General features: G+C 44.5%; 1 protein-coding gene across 2 annotated transcripts in view; it reads left to right on the plus strand.

Moving 5' to 3' along the window:
- ankrd12 (ankyrin repeat domain 12) overlaps positions 1-21,367 on the plus strand; it is a 42,336-nt gene that overhangs the window by 4,569 nt on the left and 16,400 nt on the right. For both annotated transcript variants that reach the window (XM_012815341.3, XM_012815342.3), the window contains exon 2: positions 20,424-20,537. In XM_012815341.3, the coding sequence (XP_012670795.2) occupies positions 20,478-20,537 (60 nt within the window). In that variant the 5' untranslated portion in view covers positions 20,424-20,477. The remainder of the gene's footprint in view (positions 1-20,423; positions 20,538-21,367) is intronic.

Consider the following 21,367-nt stretch of genomic DNA (forward strand, 5'->3'; position numbering starts at 1 on the left):
TGTCCCCAGGTTTTAAGTAGCTTACTGCAAAGTTAAAGACAGCTTTATAGTGTCAAATGGTGTTTGAAAAAAATCTGAAAATCTTGGCACTTGTATACAATTGAAAATAATAGAAATGGTCTATAAACAAGAGCTTTTGTTTCGCCTCCCATTTATGACTTATAAAACATTCTGGTTCATCTTGGTCAAGACTCTTTAATCACTGAGGTAAATGATGGAGAAAATCTTCGTGTTTTTGTTAAAAATGACTCTTGGCTGATTTATATCGTTATCATATTTTTGAATCCTTAAATATCGAAATTGGTATCGGTCTTAAATGTTATATCGGTATATCTTTACTGTCAAAGTTTAGACTGTGGAGAGAGTGGTTATTATTCACAGGAGCTTAATTGCTTCTGTTGGCTTGTGTTATTGTCATTGTAACGTCTTTGGCCTCGGGCACAGGTGCATGTTCTTAGCAATTGACATTTGGCGACGACCAGAAGGCCTTGTTTTTGGTTTGGTGCACAGTGTTCCCCAAACACAATGGGGACCTGTTTTGTTTGATACTATCCCCCTTTAACATTAATTGCACATTGTGTGAACTTTGTTGGGGTCAAAAATGAAGTGGAGGCCCTCTTTTCTTTTTATAGAATAAAAAACCAAACCGGTTCTTGACATTTGCACTCTCTTGTATGTTTCTGTGGTTTGGACGTGTGTTTGTGCCTATCTAGGTCTATGTCATCAATGACTGATCATGGCAATGTTTTTGTCAAGTGAAAATGGCATGTGTAACGTAGCAGTATCTATATGATTAAGCAGAATTACATAGAAATGGTGGTATACTTGGCCCACTGAGAAAAGATCAAGAAAGTGATTTCAGTACTACCTTCACTGAACTCTATCTGAAGTCTTTTTCTGATGAAATGTAAGAGCAGTCATATCTGGCTTAAGGAGAATACCATTCCATTGAATAACCAATAGAGCATTTTCATTGTCAAGAACAACGGAGTCTCAAACCTCATCCGTCAGCAACGGTTCTACTTTGACACAGATGCACCAAAGCAAGGGGTTTCTGAAGCACTACTTCAGAAATGGCAGAAAGAAAAACAAACCGTGTTTGAAAAACCTTGATTTGGCGTGTGGCTCTTGAACAAGCCAGTCTTCGCTCTGACAAACATGTCGTTCATGTATTTTTATCTGCTCATCTTTTTCTTATCGTTCCTTATCTCGCTCCAAAAGTCATATCGCTCTCCCTGGGCAACACCCTGACCTTAACTGCCCTGGTGTGGTCCCCTGTAGGACCCTATGAAATATGTTTTTATTTGTTTGCCAAGTTCTATTTGTTTTTTTTTTGCCCCAATTCTGTGTTTTCTGTTTTATCTTTTCTAGATTTGCTTTTTATCAATTTGATTATCAGCTTATCATAGGCTACTGTGCTTTTACACAAATGTTGTATCTGTCTAGGTGATAGACCTTCGCTTTAATAAGATAGGGATTGTAAGGTAGCAAAACTAGTATAACCTTGAAGATGGCAAATATTGTTTAATTTACTATCATTTTCAATTACATTTTATAGAATGAAAAAATTGCAAATGTATTTAAGCGGATATTACCTTCCAGGTTCTGGCTACAAGACTGTTACTGAGTCAGTAAGCCACTTGTTATGATGATAATCTACATATACATACTAAGACTTATTCTAGGTTATTCTAAGAATATTCAGGTGCTGCCCCAGTGGCCAGTTTTAGTGTTAGTCTAAAACGAGTGACAATTCTTCTAGTTTGGTTGACAGTGTATATGAGTGCTGCAGTCTGCCATCAATGTATGCACCAAGTTGTTCCTGTTGTTGTTTCAATAACTTGGGCTAGCACATCCTCGTTTGAGCAAAATGTTTTCTGTAACACTATCAAATGTATTTCTTGCCCGTCATTTTATTTATCAAATGTCAAATTCCACGCAATTCCGCTTTTAACTGTAATTGATTTCTGTTTTGCTAACTGAACACAACTTCCACGATTCTGTTCTTGTTTTCTGCATCGTGAAAATGATGGGACCCTATCTGAGGTCAAATGCTCCTCCAACAGCACAGAGGTTCTTACATGTGTATGATCTCATCTCTTCAAGTGCTTAGTCATATAACTGATACATTGATCAGGTTTATACACACAGGTACATTTTGGGTAACCATCGTTGAATCTCGCGTGTGTGTGTGCGTGCGCCTCCACCTGATTTTAAGTGATCGTTGTTGTTTACATCTACGTACACCCTTTCATCACTGTCGTTGGTGTATAGATACTTTTCTGATCTTCAGTTCTCAGACTTCTCCCTCCATGTTGCCAGGTGTGTGTATCTCTAGCTCCTCAGTGGGCTCCAGTGTGCCCTCTGCCCTGTAATGGCCCCTGGCTGTGAGGCTGGAAGACCTCTGAGGTCCATAAATTAATGTTTGTAAACGACTATCTCTGGACCTGATCTGGGGGGGGGGAGCGGGGGAGCCTTCACTAGCCTAGAGACGTGCAGGGGCTTCCCCGCTGTACTCAGTCATTACAGTATTACAACAGCAACGCACCTGGTTTTGCCCTTTCAGACCCTGCTGTAGGGTTTGAGTAGGTGGATGGATGGATGGAGAGATGGAGAGGTGGGTGGACGGATGGATAGTTGGCTGCTTGCATGAGTTGGGTGTGTTGTAGTTGGACTGCGGTACTGGACAGAGACTCCACTGCGCCTGGCTAAAAGAGCCCAGCCACTGCAGGAAAGGGCCAACCTTCGCCATCTCTCCAAGCCCATATTGCCATAGCAACGATTGCTCTAGCAATGAGTTCTGATATGGGTTGCCGTCACAAGAGGTTGTCCTTTTTTTTTTTTTTTTTTTTTTTTTTTTTTGTTCTTGCCACGGTAACCGTAATCCAGGGATCTGATTGGCTGCTGAAGCAATCATCTTCTAGTGATGGGGCTCTGGTCCACCCTCCTGCATGTGCAGAGAGGGAGACTGGGGCTGCAGTCAGACAGCAGCTGCTGAAAACTCTACCTCTCTCCATCTCTCTCTCTCTCTCTCTCCTTCACCCCCCCCCCCCCCTTTCTGTCTGCGTGTATTTCCTCTATCTCTCACTGTTCCTACCATCCCCCCCTCCGTCTCTGTTTCTCTTTCCCTACCATCTCGCTCCCCCCCGTCTCTCGCTCTCTCTCCCCCCGTCTCTGTCTCTCTCTCCCCCCTCCGTCTCTGTCTCTTTCCCCCCTCCGTCTCTGTTTCTCTTTTCCCTGCCATCTCTCTCTCTCTCTCCCTCCCCCATCCCTCCCATCTTAAGCCCTCACTCTGCTCTCCCTCCTTCTCTGTCTCCTCCTCTCTTTCTCTCTCTCCCTCTGTCTTGCTGCTAGACAGGGTGTTTCATGCCAGTGATTTTTGAGGAGGAACGTCCTCCCCACTTCCAGCAATTTAAAGGGCAACCGCTGTGCTTAAATCACATGCGATACTGCCTGAAACGCATGTGTGCACACACACACACACACACACACACATACAGACACACCACACACACATACAGACACACCACACATATACACACATACACACCTCACACATATACAAAACATACACACACACCACACATATACACACACACATACACACATACACAAACCCACAAACGTGTACATGCAAATGCAGATTCACGCACATACAAGCAAAGGCAATATGGATATTTAAACACACACACACAGAGGGCGTTTGTTCAGGCTCTCTTGCTGTCCTTCTGCAGCAACCACCAAGTCTCACACACACACGCACACATGGTATGATAAGCATATACCCATACTGAACCACACACATGGTGCACCTACTCACACGTACGTTGATATGTGTATACCCATACTGAAGCACGTGCGTGCAGACACACACACACACACACATTAAAGAAGCAGTAATGAATCATACTACTCGTCGTCCTTGCTAGGCTGTGCAGCCTGATCAGTCATACCGGCTGTTTTCAGTGAACACACGTTTTTAAGCTGAAGTTGATGAGCAATAGGTTGCATGTTTCAGGGTATGGAGCAGCTATTTTTTGAAATCGTCCGAGATGGGGGCTGTACCCGTGTGTGTGTGTCTGAGGGTGTGGGGGTTTTGGGTGTGTTTTTCTCTCTCTCTCTCTGTGAGTCGTGTCACACCCGGTGGGGTGACTAGTCTCGACATCGGCCTGGTGTTCTTTGTAAAGTATGATCTTTCAGTCTTTCTAGTTTCAGAACACCATTCATTGCGTTGATTACTTTTTCTGTTCAAGCATGTTTTCAGTAAATGTAATCTGGCTGTGATCAGTGTCCCTCGACTGTAAACCAGCTGGATCAGAAACCTCGCTGTTGTAGGAAGTCACCTGTAGATGAGCTTGATCATTCACCAGATTCAAGTACAGAAGTTGCAGTGCCTAGTCAGCTTGTTTGTGGACCCTGGCTTTGTAAGACTAGGTGGATCTGAGTGTTTTAGAGATCACACAGCGAGGGTTGCCTGGTAAGGGTTTGGATGGGCCCGTGAGAAACAGGCTTGTCCCCAGGGGTGTGATGTCATCATCAGTCGCCGTCTAGTGTGATGTGGAGAAAGCCATGTTCCACAAACAAGCTGACTTGCCACTGCTGAACTTGAGTGTTCAGTTCAGTTCTTGCAGGTTTCAGGTCCAGGAGTGCACAGAGTCAGCTGAAGCTGAGCGGCTCCGTTTCTCTACAAGAGAGTTGTCTCCTCTGACTACTTGTAAATGTAACGTATTGTAAATAGCATTCATCTAGTATGTCTGTACTGCTTATATGTCTGTTAAGCCAAAGCCACTTGCGGTATGTATAGACATGCCTTCTTCCATCAGTAGGTGCTCTTCCTGGATATAGGACCCTTGACTCTGGCGTTTTTAGCAGCTTCCTCTACTGTGTTAACATTGGTTCCATGTATCTACTAGCTCTAGTCCAGATGAAAAACGCATGTTAATCTCGTGTAAGTGCTGCTGCCTAATGTACACCCTTTTGTTATACTATGGTAAACTTGTTGCAGCTTACAGGCTAACCTAAATGGGGCTTATGTAGCATTATCAGTAGGTTGGTGTAGACAGGGTCGTGTTAAGAACTCTAAGCCAGTCCTGCTTCAAGACAGTGGACACCTGGCATTAACAGCCTCAGAGTGTGTCTGTCAAGATTGAGGTCATGCTTGGCGTAATTACATTTTACGGATCTGCGTCTGTGCGTGCGTGCGTGTCTGTGTGTGCGTGCGTGCGTGCGTGTCTGTGCGTGTCTGTGCGTGCGTGCGTGCGTGTGTGTCTGTGCGTGCGTGTGTGTCGGGCAGAGAAGCTTGAATAGAATAGTGTAGAAGTAGTCCAGTCTGGTTTGGTCTCAATACAACAGGTCAGCGTCAGTGTATGTTTTAATCTATTGTTGATGGTTTTATGAGGGTAGACTATTGATTGATGATGGTACCTCTAAGGTTGCTATTGCCTGGAGTAGTAAGATGAAGGCCTGGACCAAATGAGATTTTGCCCTGGACTAAATTGGATTTAAGACTTATGGTGCAAAATGCAGGACCAGGACCAGGTCTGAACGGAGCAGCTACACCACTGTTCAGAAGTTTGGGATCACTTAGAAATGTTCTTGTTTTCCATGACGTGCACAAGATGAGTTTGAATAGGAAATATAGCAGTTCATAGAAAATATAGAGTGATTTTTATTTTATTGAAATAATGATTTTGTCAAAGAGTCCGTCAACAAACGGGAATTTCTAAAAAGTGAGCTTTTGAGAAGTAGCATAGGCCGAGCCCGGAGCTCAGATTCTAAGAAATATCTGATGTACTTATAAACTCATTCGTGTCCTCGTATCAGACTCCCAGTGACCATAAAGGCCAGGGCTGGTTCAAACAGTGCTCTCATTGGGGACAGGACCTGTGTGATCAGTGCTGCTGTTTCAGCCAACATGCCCCCAGACCCCGCCTCGTCAGGCCATGCTGTACTCCGGCCATAGGCCAGATTTGCACCATAGTGGGAACAATTGATGTCCCCACTAGGACCGGGATTGGGTGCCGGGATCAACCTAAAAATATGCAGTTTGGTGAAAATATGAAGCTATTGTTGGCTTTGATTTTTCTCCCCAGACAGGTCTTTATAATTTATTTGCCTTTTCAGAAGGTAAAGAGTCTGTTACCGCTGGTTACCGAAGGCAGTCAGCATCATGCTGATGGAGGTGTGGTGGCTTGACAATGGCCGTCAAATGCCTCTGCTGGATGTGTTTGTTGTGTCCAGTGCCCTTCGTCTGAGGGTTCCTGGTCTATTTCGGTTGTGAGTGCGGTGCGAGTTAGGATTAGCATGTCTGAGTCACTCGGAGACTCCCTGTAGAAACTCCGCAGTGTGTGTGTGTGGGGGGGGGGGGGGGCAAGACATATCACAATGTCACACTTTCCTCATGTTTGCCTCTGTTAAACCGTGTTTTCACTTTGATTCAGTGCCACTGCTGTGGCGTCCCCTATGCTGTGGCGTCCCCTTAGCTGGAGCTGGACAGAAGTGCTCTCTCTGAGCCGTGGCTTGAAGCTAGCTTTGGGGAGTCCCCACAGGAACCTCTTCTGGGGGCTCAAAGCAGTGAGGTTAACTATAGGTTACACACACACACACACACACAGAGTTTTACTACCCTGAAAATATGGGGGTGAAGCATTAAAGGTGTCTGGGTATGTGGTCTCCGCTGGGCCTGGGCTCTCTAAATAGTCCCACGCTGCAGTGCCAACACTGAGCGTGCACGAGGGACACGGGCGCAACTAGCAGAACCATCGGCACCATTTCTCTTCATCTGCTTGTGTTTTTCACCCAGTCACACACACACACACACACACACACACACACACACACACACACACACACACACACACACACACACACGACTGCCTTTCTTTCCTGTTATTCTCAGTCACACACATCCCATATACACAGTGTACACACACACACACACACACACACAGTACATATATGCATAGCAAACAGGCACATACATGCATGCGCTCACATCTAAACTAAACAGCTGTTTTCCCCGTTTGTATGGAGAGCTAGGCGTTCCTTCAGGTGTGTCCCCAATTTTTAGTGTTTTTTTGTTTTGTTTTTGTGGTGAGTTGAGTTGCCTTCCTGAGTTGTGTTTTCGACCCTGATCTGGCTGCTCTGTCTGTAGGTTGGCTTGTGGTGATGAAGGTGTGTTTAAGATTAGTGTTTTATTTCTGATCCTTCAGTTTGTCCTGGTGCAGCAGGGAAGCCTGTGTAGTGATGGTTTGTGTTGTTCCTCTTGATTCCTGCCTCAGATGAGGATGCTGCATAGATGGAGTGGTCTGCTTAGGATTTGTTTAGTGTTGTCCCAAATTTAGGAGCGACTTGTGTACTTTTTGTCGACAGGCCCAAGATAAACTATTGAGTTGATCAATGCGTTGACATTGTGTGTAGGGATGCACGATATTGAATTTTAGCCGATATCCGATATGCTGATATTTACAAGCTCATTTTGGCCGATTGCCGATACCGATATATACACCTCTGCTTTTTAATTATTGAAAAGTCTCTCCTGTACTAGAATTAATCTGTTATTATGATAGGGTATTGCTGTAGATACGGGACATTAAAAACTTGATTTGTATCATTTTAGAAATAGACATTCACTCATGAAAACTATTGAAATGATTTCAAATATGGCAGATTTATTTATATTTTCACGTCAGTCACAATGTTCATACTTGAACAGTACCTCCTTGAACTTGAACAACTACACTCTGGAAATGCAACTGGGCAAGCTAACGTTGGTTAACTGACTTACAGTTTAATAACATCCCTTCTAGGATTTCTAGACTAATCTATGTAAGGTTATTGCCAAGTTAGCTATATAAATTCTATATATGCAAAAGTAAGCTATGTACAGATAGCATGGGCTTGTGACATAACGTTTCACATCCCGTCAAATGAGATCATCAACTTCGCTGGTGTCCCGTAGCATGCAAGCTAACTAGCTAGTGTTGTCTAGCTAACTAGCAACTTATTAACTTCTATTAGCGCGCAACAGGTAATGTTGCAAAGCGTTGCACGCAGATGGTCTGCATCTATGCATGCAACCTACGTTACGGCCAAGCTGTCGTCTCCTCGTCCATCTCCTGAAAAGTTTCCTGACAAATAGCATGTCAACATCCTCTGATACTGTGAAGTACTGCCATACAGCCGACGTGTTGAATTACGTTGTTGGCGCTCATAGTAACCAAAACATTTGCTTCCCGTGCGCATAATTTGAACGTCACCTTATCGGCCAGGTACATCGGCAGAAATTTTCATATCTGCAGATGCCGATAATTAAGTTTTGAAGCTTTTATCTGCAGATACCGATGTCGTGCCGATATTATTGTGCATCCCTAATTGTGTGTTGTTTGACAAATCTCCACCAACAGATTTTCTGCGACTGAAGTGATGTCCTTAAGAATTTGTTAGGAGACCCATTGTTTTGCTCAGTGGAGAAGCTGGGCTTTGGTCTCCAGGACTACCATTGGTCTGGAAACTGAGCTCCAAGGTTGTGTCCTTGTTCGCGTAGTGTAGCTGAAGCTGGAGGTCTTGCTCAGAAGCAGAAGTGGGAGATCTCTGGTCATGTCCGGGGCTTTTAGTGAGTCTGATGGAATTTCCCTCGCTGGCATAGAGTTTTGGTCTGCAGTTAAATGCCTAAAAGTCTTGCAGAAACCTTCGCAAACTTTTGGCAACTTGAACATGCTCATCATTTCAGAGCACCATTGAACATGAACAGAGAACCTGAACATGGTCCTGAGCTCGGCTCTGTGTTTGGACTTGATGATGGTCATGACCTGGACCCATCCTTTAGGTATGTGCGTGCGTGTGCACGTGCGTGCATCCCTCAGCTTTGTGTGTGGCCCCTTGACTGTGCCCAGCCGAGCAGAGCCGGGCTCTCCCTGTTCTGCCATGGCTCTTAAGGTTTCGTCCATTGTGATCTAGTGCTTGACAGGGTTGCAGCTAATATTTGTTCTTCAGATCTTTACCACTGCAAGGTTCTGAAACTGGAATGAAAGTTCTTGTCTTAATATCTGGGGGTTGAGGACCATCTATGCTTCTGAATGGTTTAGCTCGGTGGAGATGCTGGGGCTTGGCCTAGTGATCTTGCCTCTATGTGACAGGGTAGTGAACCTAAACCCTGCTCTGTGTGCCTGCGTGTGTGCCCGTGTATGTGCCCGTGTATGTGCCTGTGTGTGTTGTCTTTCTTTTTCTTTCTCTCTTTGTGTGCCTGTATGACTCCACTGTTATGTCTCTCCTTCTTGTAGTGCTCTCTCTCTCACTCCTTCTTGTAGCTATCTCTCTCTCTTTCTCTGTGGGTTCCTTCATGCGAAACGGTTGCAGCGTGTGGTGGCACAGTTGATTGCCATGTGTTCGTCTGAGCGTCTCAGCAGGCTGTGTGTGTGTGTGTGTGTGTGTGTGTGTGTGTGTGTGTGTGTGTGTGTGTGTGTGTGAGAGACCGGCACACCACACACACACACACAATCACACTCTACTCGTAACACACACACGACTGCATGGAATTATTTGTTCGTATATTGCAGGACAGCCTGACACCCAAGCCAAATGTGACCAGTCCTGCTCTATGACTAGACTAGACACGACAGTGAAGCCATCGCACCTGACCTGAGGTGGCTGTGAACTATTAGTCTGAACTGCAGCGAGACACATGCACAAATGCTGTTGCTCTTATCAGACACACACACAGACATTTGAGTGCTACTCATTTTAATCTTTATTGGCCATGATACTTCATTTCCTCTGTGTGTGTGTCTGTGTTTGTGTGTATTTGTGCCAGACTGATGTGAGTAGCAGCAGTTGTTGATGTTTTCCGTTGCAGTTATGAAGATCACCACCACACCACCAAATTACTAAACTACAACTGTGTGTGTGTGTGTGTGTGTGCATGCGCACTGACACTATAATGAGTGAAATGAGGAGTACACAGGGGATATGCTCGAGACATCTCACTGATCAGTCTTTGTGTGTGTGTGTGTGTGTGTGTGTGTGTGTGAGTGCGTGTACATCAGTTCCTCCTTGACACTCTGACATCTGGTGTCTGTAGTGTGTATTCATAGCGGCTGAAGCTCTCTTGAAAAGGTTGCTCACCATGAAGCATATCCAGCTACATTAGTAGTTCAGTAAGACTGTGTTTAATCTGTGCAGGACCTGACGTCACCGATTCTGCTTGCAGTATTGGAGGAAAGGAAGTTGTTGCGTGTGAGTGAGAGAGGGAGAGATGGGAAAGCGCTTCAGATGGTGTGTGTATGTTAAGCTGGTCTGTTCACAGCGGTGGGTCATACTAAGTTCATCACTCTTTCTCTATGGAATTGTGTGTGTGTGTGTGTGTGTGTGTTTGTGTGTGTGTGTGTGTGTACATGTACATGGGGTTGTGTGTTTGTGTGTGGGCGTAAATAGTTGTGCAGGAGTCGGGTATGTTTGAGGAAATGTGAATGCAAGTATGTAACAATTTATGAATCCCTTTGTGTGCGTGTGCATCTTCCTGTGACTGAGGGAGGGAACATTGTAAGAGAAGAGTTAATGACTGTGTGTGTGTCAAGGAGTGAAATGTGGTGAGTGTGCTGATTTCATGAAACTGACACTTTCTGAGTCACACACAAGCATGCATTCCACATTTGTCGCGCACAAACTCCCTCTCTCACACACACACACACGCTTCCTCCTTGTGATTTGCTGTGCATGTGCTGGAAGAATAGCGAGATGTCACCACGATGTGTGTGTGAGTGAAAGTAGAATACTTAATTCAGGGAAAATGAACACAGACCCGTGAGGGTTTCATTCCCACACACGTACACGAATATATACGTATACACATGTGTACACACATATTTACATTCATACACACACACACACACACACACACACACACACACACACCTTCCTCTGTATGAGGCTTAAATGGCAGCCATAGCAATGGAGTCTCTATCTTAGCTTAGGAGTTTTCTCTATTCCTTAGTAAAAGTTTTGCAAGTTGAGCTTGTAGTTAGAAACCTTTAGTACTAATTTAGTAGGTTGTGTTAGTGTGGTAGTGTTGTGGTAAGTTAAAATGCTTAAAGGGCTGGATTCTTAACATGGGCTTTGGATCCTATAAGTGATACATTTTCTCTAAATTGCTCTCTGCTCATTTTAATTTTGTGTAAGCCAAGAGGATGAATCAAGTAGGCTGGTTGGTCCTCTTCTTTTCTGCCTTCACCCCCAACCCAACCCCCCCCCCTCCCGTCATCCATGTTGAAGGGTGCATTGTTCCTCATGGCGTGGAGCTGTTCGTTAACCTAGATCGGGAGAAGCAGCATATGATGTGCTTTTTAGAAATGCTCCATCTCATTCTCTTTCACTCATCACATGCTTCCTCTCTCTCTCTCTCTCTCACTCTCGTCCATTCTAAAATGTCTCACTAATCCTGCATCTGCATGTTATGCAGTTCTCATAGTGTGTGTGTGTGTGTTTGACAGGGAGCGGTGGTTGGCAGCGGCAGCAGCATATGCTTTGCTTGTTTTATCAGGGTTTAGTTCAGTGAGTTTTCAAACCTGCCCTGTAATTTAGTTGTGTGTGAATCTATGTGTCTGTGAGCAGGGAACAACCCACTAACCTCTCGGACACACACAGAGGCGTGCACATTGATTTACACACACACACAGAGGCTCACAGACTCATCCATCAGAGTTCTTGGCCTTTTCAAATATGGAATACCTCAACACACACACACACTGAGAGTAGTGTAACTAAAGCAGAGTCTCACGGGCCTGTGCTGTCAGAATGTTCTGACGGTGTCCCTGGACTGGTGTCAAAGTGGGCCGTTTCTCCACGGCTCTGTTCCCAGACCAACTGCAGGTCCACCACTAGCACTCTAATGCACCAGTGCTCTGGTCTTAAACTGGACCTCCACACAATAACGCGGTGGTCTTAAACTGGTCCTGGATGTGCTAGTGCCCTGGTCTTAAACTGGTCTTTGAGGCACCAGTGCTCTGGTCTTAAATGGATCCTGAACGAGCAAATGTACTGGTGTTTAATTTGCAGAGCACCAGTGCTCTGGTCAGGTCCTCATCAGTAGTCTTCACCCTTTATGGTAACATTGGCATGTCCTTGTCCAGTGCCACTGGCCTGCACTCGACGGGGCCTTGCACGTGACCTGTGTGAGTGTCCTTGTATTTAATCTTTTCCTTGTTTCAGAATCTACTACCAATACTGCCTCTTCTTAGATGTCCAGGCTAAAGGCGTTATGCAATCCGTGTGTGTGTGTGTGTGTGTGTGTGTGTGTGTGTGTGTGAGAGAGAGAGAGTCTCACTGGGAGCTCCATGTTGTGGAGAGGGATTACTGTCTACATGCGAACACACTGAGTTGTTGTTTTTTCCCCCAGTTGTATGATTTAAACAGACAGTTCTGGGGCGGCAAGCAGATTTTAAGCTGTGTGTGTGTGTGTGTGTGTGTATTGGTGTGCGTGAGACTGTCTCACACACAATTTTTGTCCTGCTGCTTCACACACAGAGAGGGGGAGGGGTAAGAGAAGGAAACAGACAAGGGAGAGGTAGTGGGACGGAGGAAGGGAGAGGTAGTGAGTGAGTGGAGAGAGAGAGAGAGAGAGAGAGAGAGGGAGGGAAAGGGAGGGAGGGAGTGAGAGGTAGTGAGTGAAAGAGAGAGGGAGGGAATGGGAGGGAGAGAGGGGGGGGAATGGGAATGGGAGAGCGGGGGATAATAGCTGGGCTTTTACTTCTTTGTTGCCTCAGCCATGGAACTAGGATTCTGATTGGCAGTCTCAGGGCAGTGGGTGTGGCTATATGATGCTATTGGTGTGTGCTTGCGTGTGTTTGTGTGTTTTTGTGTGTGTTAAGGCATGTATGTTTCTCTCTTGATGAGTCTGGATTTAGATACTGGTTTTAAAATGACACACAAACACATAATCCAAGTGCAAAGGGCACACAAATAATCCACATTATCAGTCATGATGTATATAACATGCATGTATACAAACACATAATCCACATGTTGACAGGTGGCATTGTATGTTTTTTACATACATTCACACACACAAGATCACACAGAGGACACTGATTGGTGTCATCTTGTTCAGAGCTCCATGTTTCTAACACGTTTAGTAAGCACATGGCCTGTGCGTGCGCGTGTGATCGGGGCGAGAGAGCGAAATGGAGAAGGAGGGAGCGCAAGAGAAAAGGGGGGAGAGTGTAGAATGAGAGGGGGGAATGGAGAAGGAAGGAGAATGGGGGGGAGGAGGAGAGGAGAGAGAGAGAGAGAGAGAGGGAGGGAGGGAGGGAGGGAGGGAGGGGGAGAGAGAGCGAGCGAGAGAGGCTATTCTAAACCCATCTGTATGTGCCTCTGCAGTATGTGGAATCAGGTTTATTCTCATCTTTGGCTGTTTGCTATATACACGATGTGTGTGCGCGCATCTGTCGGTCAGTCTGTGCATGTCCGCTTGTGTGTGTGTGTATGATCGAGACAGGGCAGAGAGTTGTGTGTGTGCATCTGTCTGTCAGTCTGTGCATGTCCACTTGCTTTTGTGTGTGTCTGTATGATCGAGACAGGGCAGAGAGATATATATATGTGTGTGTGTGTGTCTGTATGATCGAGACCGGGCAGAGAGGTGCGTGTGTGTATGATTGAGACAGGGCAGAGAAGTGTGTGTGTGTGCCAGCATTTGTCCACCTAGACCTGAATGCTATCCCCATGTAGCATATGACTCCGACAACCTGTGTCTCTAGTTCGATGTAGAAGGACAACACACACACACATACACACTCTCATAGTAACAATCATGTTAAACCAGTGATTGTGCTGGCTCTCTGAAGGTGTGGCACACACACACACACACACACACACACACACGCTCACACACCTACATGCAAACTGACGCAGTGGTAGAGAGGTTTCTTGCAGAATGCCATGGCAACGGTTGCTCAGGCAGAGGCTCTCTCTGAGCAAGGGCGTGTGTTTGTGTGTGTGCTGGGGAGAAAACGCGTGTCAGGCTGTGTATGTGAAAGGGGTGTATTGAGTGTGAGTCTGTGTGTGCATGTGTACATGAGCCTGTTGTGGCAATGTTGTAATGGGTTATCGATACACTGTCGTCTTCTGTGTCGGAGTTGACCAGCGGCCCTTTTTATGGTGTTGGCGAGCAGTGTTCTTCTATGGTGTTGGCGAGGAGTCTTCTTCTATGGTGAAGCTGTACAGTAGTGGTGATGTTGGGAGGCACTGAGTGCTTAGGCCATGTTGGCCATTCCTCAAACATTTAAGTAATTACAGTCACGCTTTCCCCACTCATCACAGCCTGGATCTCTCTCTTTCTCTCTCTCTCTCTCTCTCTGGAACAGTTACTTGTTCTTTCTTCTCGTTTTGTTTGAAGGTGTGTGTGTGTGTGTGTGTGTGTGTGTGTGTGTTTGAGTGTTTGATGCCAGCTGGGCTATTTGTAATCAGATTAGACATTTGTGATATTTTGGCCTTGCCAGGCCCACTTACCTGCGGTCACATTTTTCACATTGCCATCGAATAAACTGTGTGTGTGTGTGTGTCATAGAAAGCCTTACTCTCGCAAAGGCATGCAAAGCATATAGGCACACCACCACTTCATTACAAGTGTATTGAGAACAAGTGTGTGTGTGCAGGGCCGGCTCTAGCCCTTTGGTTGCCCTAGGCGAGATTGAGTTTTGCGCCCCCCCCCCAACATCACTTTACTTTGCATAGCAGTTTTTTCACCCACTTATAATTCTACTATTCTACATTGCAGTTCAACAATAAATGTTGCATGGACAACAAACACCAGAATAGTTTCAGAACATTTTCTTTTTTATTATTTTTAATAATTAATTACACACTCAAAGTTTTGATTAAATTAACTCCATAAACTGTGCAAAACACTCTTAAGCACCTGTAAGGACATTTAAGCAAATTATGACCCTCTATACCCTAACTATACCCTCTACAAACAAAAGTGCTTTTATGGATACTGTACGTACCACTACAAAATATCTCAAATACCTCACTACAATTCTTCCAGTCATTTAGGCCACTACTAATGAGGTGGTAATTTTTCTGTGAAAAGAGCTTGCAGCAGAAGCAATACAGAGTATTGTTTTCCCTTGAATATACAAGCCAGCTTCTCTTGATTTTCTCCCCAATTACTAATTTACTAATTACTAATTACCATCATCTCTTTTTGGAAATGTAAAGTCTGGACTGGTCTGGTATGGTCCTCTGCAAACTAACTCTGTCCTTACCGGATCACAGAGGGCTGGCCAGTCAGCAGGATCTATAGGTTCTCCCTGGATATCAGGAATTGTGGAGGGTGAGGTGTCTGCAGGCGGCAGTGTAGTTTCACTGGTGCCCTGAGTGCTTGATGTGGTCCTGGATGTCCCTTCACCTTCACCCGTATTCAAGCATATTGTATAGCCAGACAAGCAGTGTTTAATATAATAAGTGAAATGATCATGAATGTGGTTGAACTTCTTTAAGAAAACAAGCTATTGTATTTAATCCATGCTAACATGTTTCTATTGTACTTTAAAGTATGGATGTGGCTTGAAGAAATACTATTAAATAGACTCACCTGATGCAGGCTGTATGTTCCAGGCCTGTGTGTTACTGGCCCCTTGAGTACTACTGGATGTCCCTTCTCCTGAAGCTGTATTTAAACACAGAGTTCATCCATGCTGTTCCTTACACAGTTGCGTTTGGTAATTTCTATCATCCCACCACATAGTTGCATTGTACAAATACATTTTATCTGACCATGTAACTTGTAGTAGATAAATTACAATTACTGCCACAAGGCTAAATAATACTAGGCTACTGAATACAATTAGTAGTATTAATGTGATGTGATTATGAAAGTAATAATTGCTAATAATAATAACAATAACAAAAACAGCAACAGTAGTACTATCTAGTTGTGTAGGCTACTTGCAAAGTTCAGAGGGAGGCGAATCAGGCGTCCTTTCTCCAGCAGGTGCCGGCCTCTGCAAAAATTGCCTGAGTGCATCTGGCCAATTTAAAACAAAAATAAACAAAAAAAATAGTATATTCCGTGGGGAGGAACTGTACAGAAGGGTGAACACCACCACTATCCCCAAAAGTGTTACTGTGTGTGTATGCACCTGCTAGTTGTGAATTCACTAAACAGAACTTATGCCATTTATAATTAATCTAGACAGCAACTGTACTTTCAATAACTAGCATACGTTATCCAGATACTGGTCTTTTGACATTTACATCCATGTAGGTTATCAGTGAAGTTACGTTTGCTAGTAATAGCCTACGTAGCAAAGTAACAGTCGCTAGCTAGCTATAGCTAGCCTAAGTGACAGCAATGAAACGTCCAATATTAGGTGATGCACAATACTACATTTGTTTCATTTGACACCTTAATGGCTGAGATGAGAAGACTTACCTCTATACTTGGATTTCTTTTCCTCGTCTTCCTTTCTTCGTTTTCGTCCCTGTGCTCCAGGTGGTTTAGACCGCTTCATTTTTGCGAATGTCACGTAGCTGACACGCTCATCCCACCCTGGCAGTGTGCAGGAGCACCTCACGTAACACGACAGTCGTTCATGACGTTAGCATCAACTAGCTGAAGGAAATGTGTTTACCTGAGGGAAGGTCGCCACTGCTCCTAAGGAGGCCTAGAAAAATTCTGGTGTGACCGATTACAAAAAAAAAACATCATTTTCTTCAGTCTGTTACGGAAATGATACGACATTCTGCCCCTTGGATGTAAACAAGACCTATAGAAATGTATATGAGGCTCCAAAACTGGAGTGTAATGATGTTGGCTCTTCTGACAGGATTAGTCACGCTCATCATGTTTACCGTGACTACTCTTCTCCACTGACACAGCCTATTCAACAGGCCATTGAAAGACATGCACAATAAACACTGAAGGACTGTGGGTAAACGTAGGCTCAGGGATGCCCGTTGGGTAGGTGATGTAAGCTGGCTAAACATTCAGATTTGGTTGAAGGTTTAGTGTAGGTTCAAACATAGTGCATTCATGTTTGCCAAAGTCTGATGATGGACCTGCATTCTATATTATTGTCAACTGCCATGGCAAATACGTAGGTCTGTAACGAGATGATTCTAAACTTTCATTGGAACATGCATGACACAAACTTTTAGACTCTGCTTAGTGTTGCTGTGGGACTAACAGCGCAGTCCTCCGGTACCAATGTTCTGGCATGCAGCACAGGCTTAAGTACCATCACATCGGATACGTTTATGTTATGGTAGTTGCCTAGCATCACATTGCATGTTCCACAGTGATGAGATCTGGTTTGTGGTTGTATTACCGCCACATTATGGTGGTGCAGTGGTTAGCGTTGCCGCCCTCCAAGCGGTCGACCCGGGTTTGTTTCCCAGGCCACTGCAGGATGCCTATGTAAGTTACTCTAGATTAAAGAGTGCTAAATACCGGGCCTCCTAATATAATGCCTCAGTGCATTCTCTCTCCTAGTTGTAATGATGTAAGAATGTGTAGACCTTTTCTCCCTGGTACATTATGTTAAATTGAATCTGCCCAACATATTGTGTTATGTAGCTTCATGTTGTGTCACATTGTGTTTCGTCATGATGTAGCGCATCTTCTCCTGCAGTGATGCTAACGTGAGATCTTGTAGACATCCCTTCCTTGTTAGATTACGCCAACAACATCTGCTTCGGCGATGTGATGACACATAGACCTCGCTGCCTCATTATGTCCTATTGTGTTGCATTACGTTGAAGCGCATCGTCTTAAGTGATAAGGGGACATGTAGACTCTGCCTCCGACTCTTCCTTGTTGTGTTGCAGTGTAACACATGGTTTCCTGAAGTAATCATGTGAAGGCATTGTGCTGTTGTGTGATGAAATGTTAGATCATATCATGTTGTGTGATGTTGCAGTCCATCTTATGTGGTGCTGCTGATTCAGACTTCTCAGTCAGTATGCCTTTTCACCTCTCCTTCCCTCTGTTTCTCCTCCTCTCTTTTTCTCTGTCTCTTTTCTTTATCTCTATCATCATATCTCTGTCCCTCTGTCTCTTCTCCTTTCTGTCTCTCCATCCCCTCATCTCTCTGTATGCTGTGTGCTGGGCTCTTTCATCTTCCCTGATGGTCAGACAGCACACAGACCCTGCTTTTCTCTCAGGCAGGCCTTTGGGCACCTCTGGGTCCTCACTATCCAGACAGTCAGCAACTGATCTACTGCACATCAACATTTTAGTTTTATGTATTTATCCCAAGTGACTCAAAATCCATATATAAATATATTTACAAAAGCAGTAATAGCGATGAAATCAAAACGGAAGGTAGATAAGAATTCTCTGGGGTTCGTGTGTGTCGGATTAAGCTGCCTTTACATTGTTGCGTAGCTTTAGCTTTGAAATTACAGGAAATCATTAATTTCCTATATGTGGAATCGCAGACCACATGCGAATAGGTCCAAACGAGTGCTGTGACTCGAGTCTAACAGAGGTCCACATGCATTCAAAATCTGAATTTGATAACAGATCTGAAAAGATCCAATCCAACAGTCCTACTGGAAGATATCGGCATTATCCGTTAGTGTTGAACAAGCAGTATAAAAACATTACACAGAAGCATTTCCATGGTCCATCGACTCTAATGCCAATAAAATTAGACGCTTTATGCTGGCCGCATTTTTGTGTCTCCGCCATTGTAGGAGTAGAAGTGGCACAATGTCTGCCAGGGGACGGAAACCCAGAGCTGAAACTACGCAGTAACGTAAAGGCGGCTTGAGGCCGGCTCTGTGGCCGAGTCAGCCACCATACCTGATGGCGGCCTTGTGTGGTTAAAAATAGTGTAGAAATCATAGTCATATCCAGTCCCTCCGGTCTCACCTCCTGAGAATGGCCACACACACACACACACACATCTGGATCTGGAGTCCAAGAGAGAGACTGGCACTGTTCCTATAGAGTTACTGGAGCTACTGCGCACACACACTCAAAGTTGCAAAGCACCAGTAGAACCTGACTGTGTGACCATTACTAGAACATTCTGGAAGCATCCAATTTTAGTGTAACTGTTGATGCGCACACACACACACACACACACACACACACACACACACACACACACACACACACACGTATCTTATTTGTTTCCTGTCTGCAAGGAAACAGTGAATCCTGTGATGTCATGGTGATGTCAGTCGCCTGTCATCATCCTCTGATCATACACACACACACACACACACACACACACACACACACACACCCTGACATTCTTCATGTACTACATGGCTGACTAACAGAATTTCCCAGTGCCCAGTAATGAAAACAATAGTAAAATGTGAGCCTGGTCACCACTTCCTGTGTGTGTGTTAGTGAGTGTGTGTGTGTGTGTGTGTGTGTGTGTGTGTGTGTGTGTGTGTGCGTACCACTTGCTAAAGGAACATGACGACGCATGGTGAAGATGTAGACGGTGACTTCCCAGCTGTAATTGGCTTATTTGACTCATCTTTACCCTTATTGGTTTATTTGTGTCTTCAGTGGAGACGCATAATGCTGTGTGTGTGTGTGTGTGTGTGTGTGTGTGTACACAAGTGTGTTGGGGTGTGTGGGATCTGTTGTGTCTGTCACTAACTGTAGAAGAGCCACGCAGCCTTTCATGTGGTGTGCGTGTGTGTGCGCCCATGTGTGTGAAGGAGAGGGTGTGTTGATGTCAAATACATCTGGGTATGATTTAAAGGGAGAATGATGTTGACTAGTGTTTTGGTTTGTCTGGAATAGCTGCCTGTCTGTCTGCCTCCCCGTGTGTGTGTGTGTGTGTGTGTGTAGCTCTTAGCTCGCATTACTCTTGTTTAGTTCTGCTCTCCCATTCACTCCCTGCTGTAGGTTTGAGTGTTTGGAATATCAGTAATCTGTGACAACATTGACCTAATTTTAATGTTTTTTTTGGTGTGTGTGTGTGTGTGTGTGTGTGTGTGTGTGTGAGTGAGAGAGAGAGAGAGGCACCTGTAAAGCTGGCCAGTTCAGAAAGTTTTGATATCTGTATAGATGTCTGTTTCTTACTTGACTGGTTTTGGTCTGTGTGTGTGGCCACAGGGCACATTTTGTGTTGTGTTTCAACCATGTGGGTGTATTTAGGTGTAGATGGAGGGAGTGGACTCTTTTAAATCATCTGTGTGTAAGAAACAACTTTAATCACGTGACTGTATCTTGTAGTTTAAATACTGTATCTGTGTGAAGCAATTTATGGATGCTTGAAGGACGCTTGTTCGTTGAAGGTGTGTGTTTGTGAATGAAGATTTCTTTTTAATCCCTGTGCGTGTGTAGCAGGTGGTGTAATGTTTACGTTTGTATCCTTAAGAGTGTATAAATGAGTTTTTTTTTTTTTTTTTTAAATGTGTGTGTGTAGCAGTTTTTTAACCCCTGTGTGTGTGTGTTTCAGGTGCAGCATGCTTCCTGCTGGCCCTAGCTGGCGTAGCCAGAGAGCGTCAGCACCATGGCCAAGCCGGGCTCAGACAGAGACGGAGCAATGGTGGAGAAGCAAGCAGGGAAGAAGGTGAGACGGCGCACTACCATCATCACTGTCTTCTCATCACTATCATCATCACTATCTTCTTCATCACTGTTTTCTTCTTCATTGTCTTCATCATCACTATCTTCACCTTCATCATCACTGTCACATTATCAACATCAGTGTTTTGTCCTTCATTATAATCAACATTATCGTCATTATTGCACAATACTCTCATTTGTGTCTAACTAACCAGTGATGCGAAAATTATCTGTAGTTACACCACCTTCAAAATACTAGCAGCAATGCCTGATTTTTGTCCCAGAATACTCACCTTATTGTCTCAACATCGTCTAAACAGTAGTCCCATCCTGTGCAATACGAAAGGCCCTCTCTAGTGCCAGTGTTTTGGTTTATCCGTTCTGGGCTACTGTAGAAACATGGCAGACTTCTTGGACAATAACATGCTTCCTATGTAGATACGAAGGGCTTATTCTAAGCTAACGAAAACGCAATGATTCATAGTTATCACAGCCATACACTAATGAAAACATAATTATGAATACTAAAGTCCATCTCTGCTCACCGATCACCTTAACTCCTGTGCCTTTAGTTTGTCTTGCTTACCTTTTTTGTTTTTTTTGCCTAATGGTTTGGTCCTTCCCCCTTTTTAACGGGGTGTTGCACTTAATCAAGGTATAATCAGCAGAACCACCCTCTCCAAAATAGAACCCTTTCAGCAACCTCACCTCACGTTACTATGGTTACACCATGCTAGGTGAAATTCATTTTTAGAAGGACAAACCGAGCTGAAGTGTTCAATATGAGCCAGTCATACAAGCAGAGACTGGCAGGAAATTCAATTAAGTATTTAA

This window comes from Clupea harengus, chromosome 22, assembly GCF_900700415.2.
Source record: "Clupea harengus chromosome 22, Ch_v2.0.2, whole genome shotgun sequence".
NCBI classification, from domain to species: Eukaryota; Metazoa; Chordata; class Actinopteri; order Clupeiformes; family Clupeidae; genus Clupea; species Clupea harengus.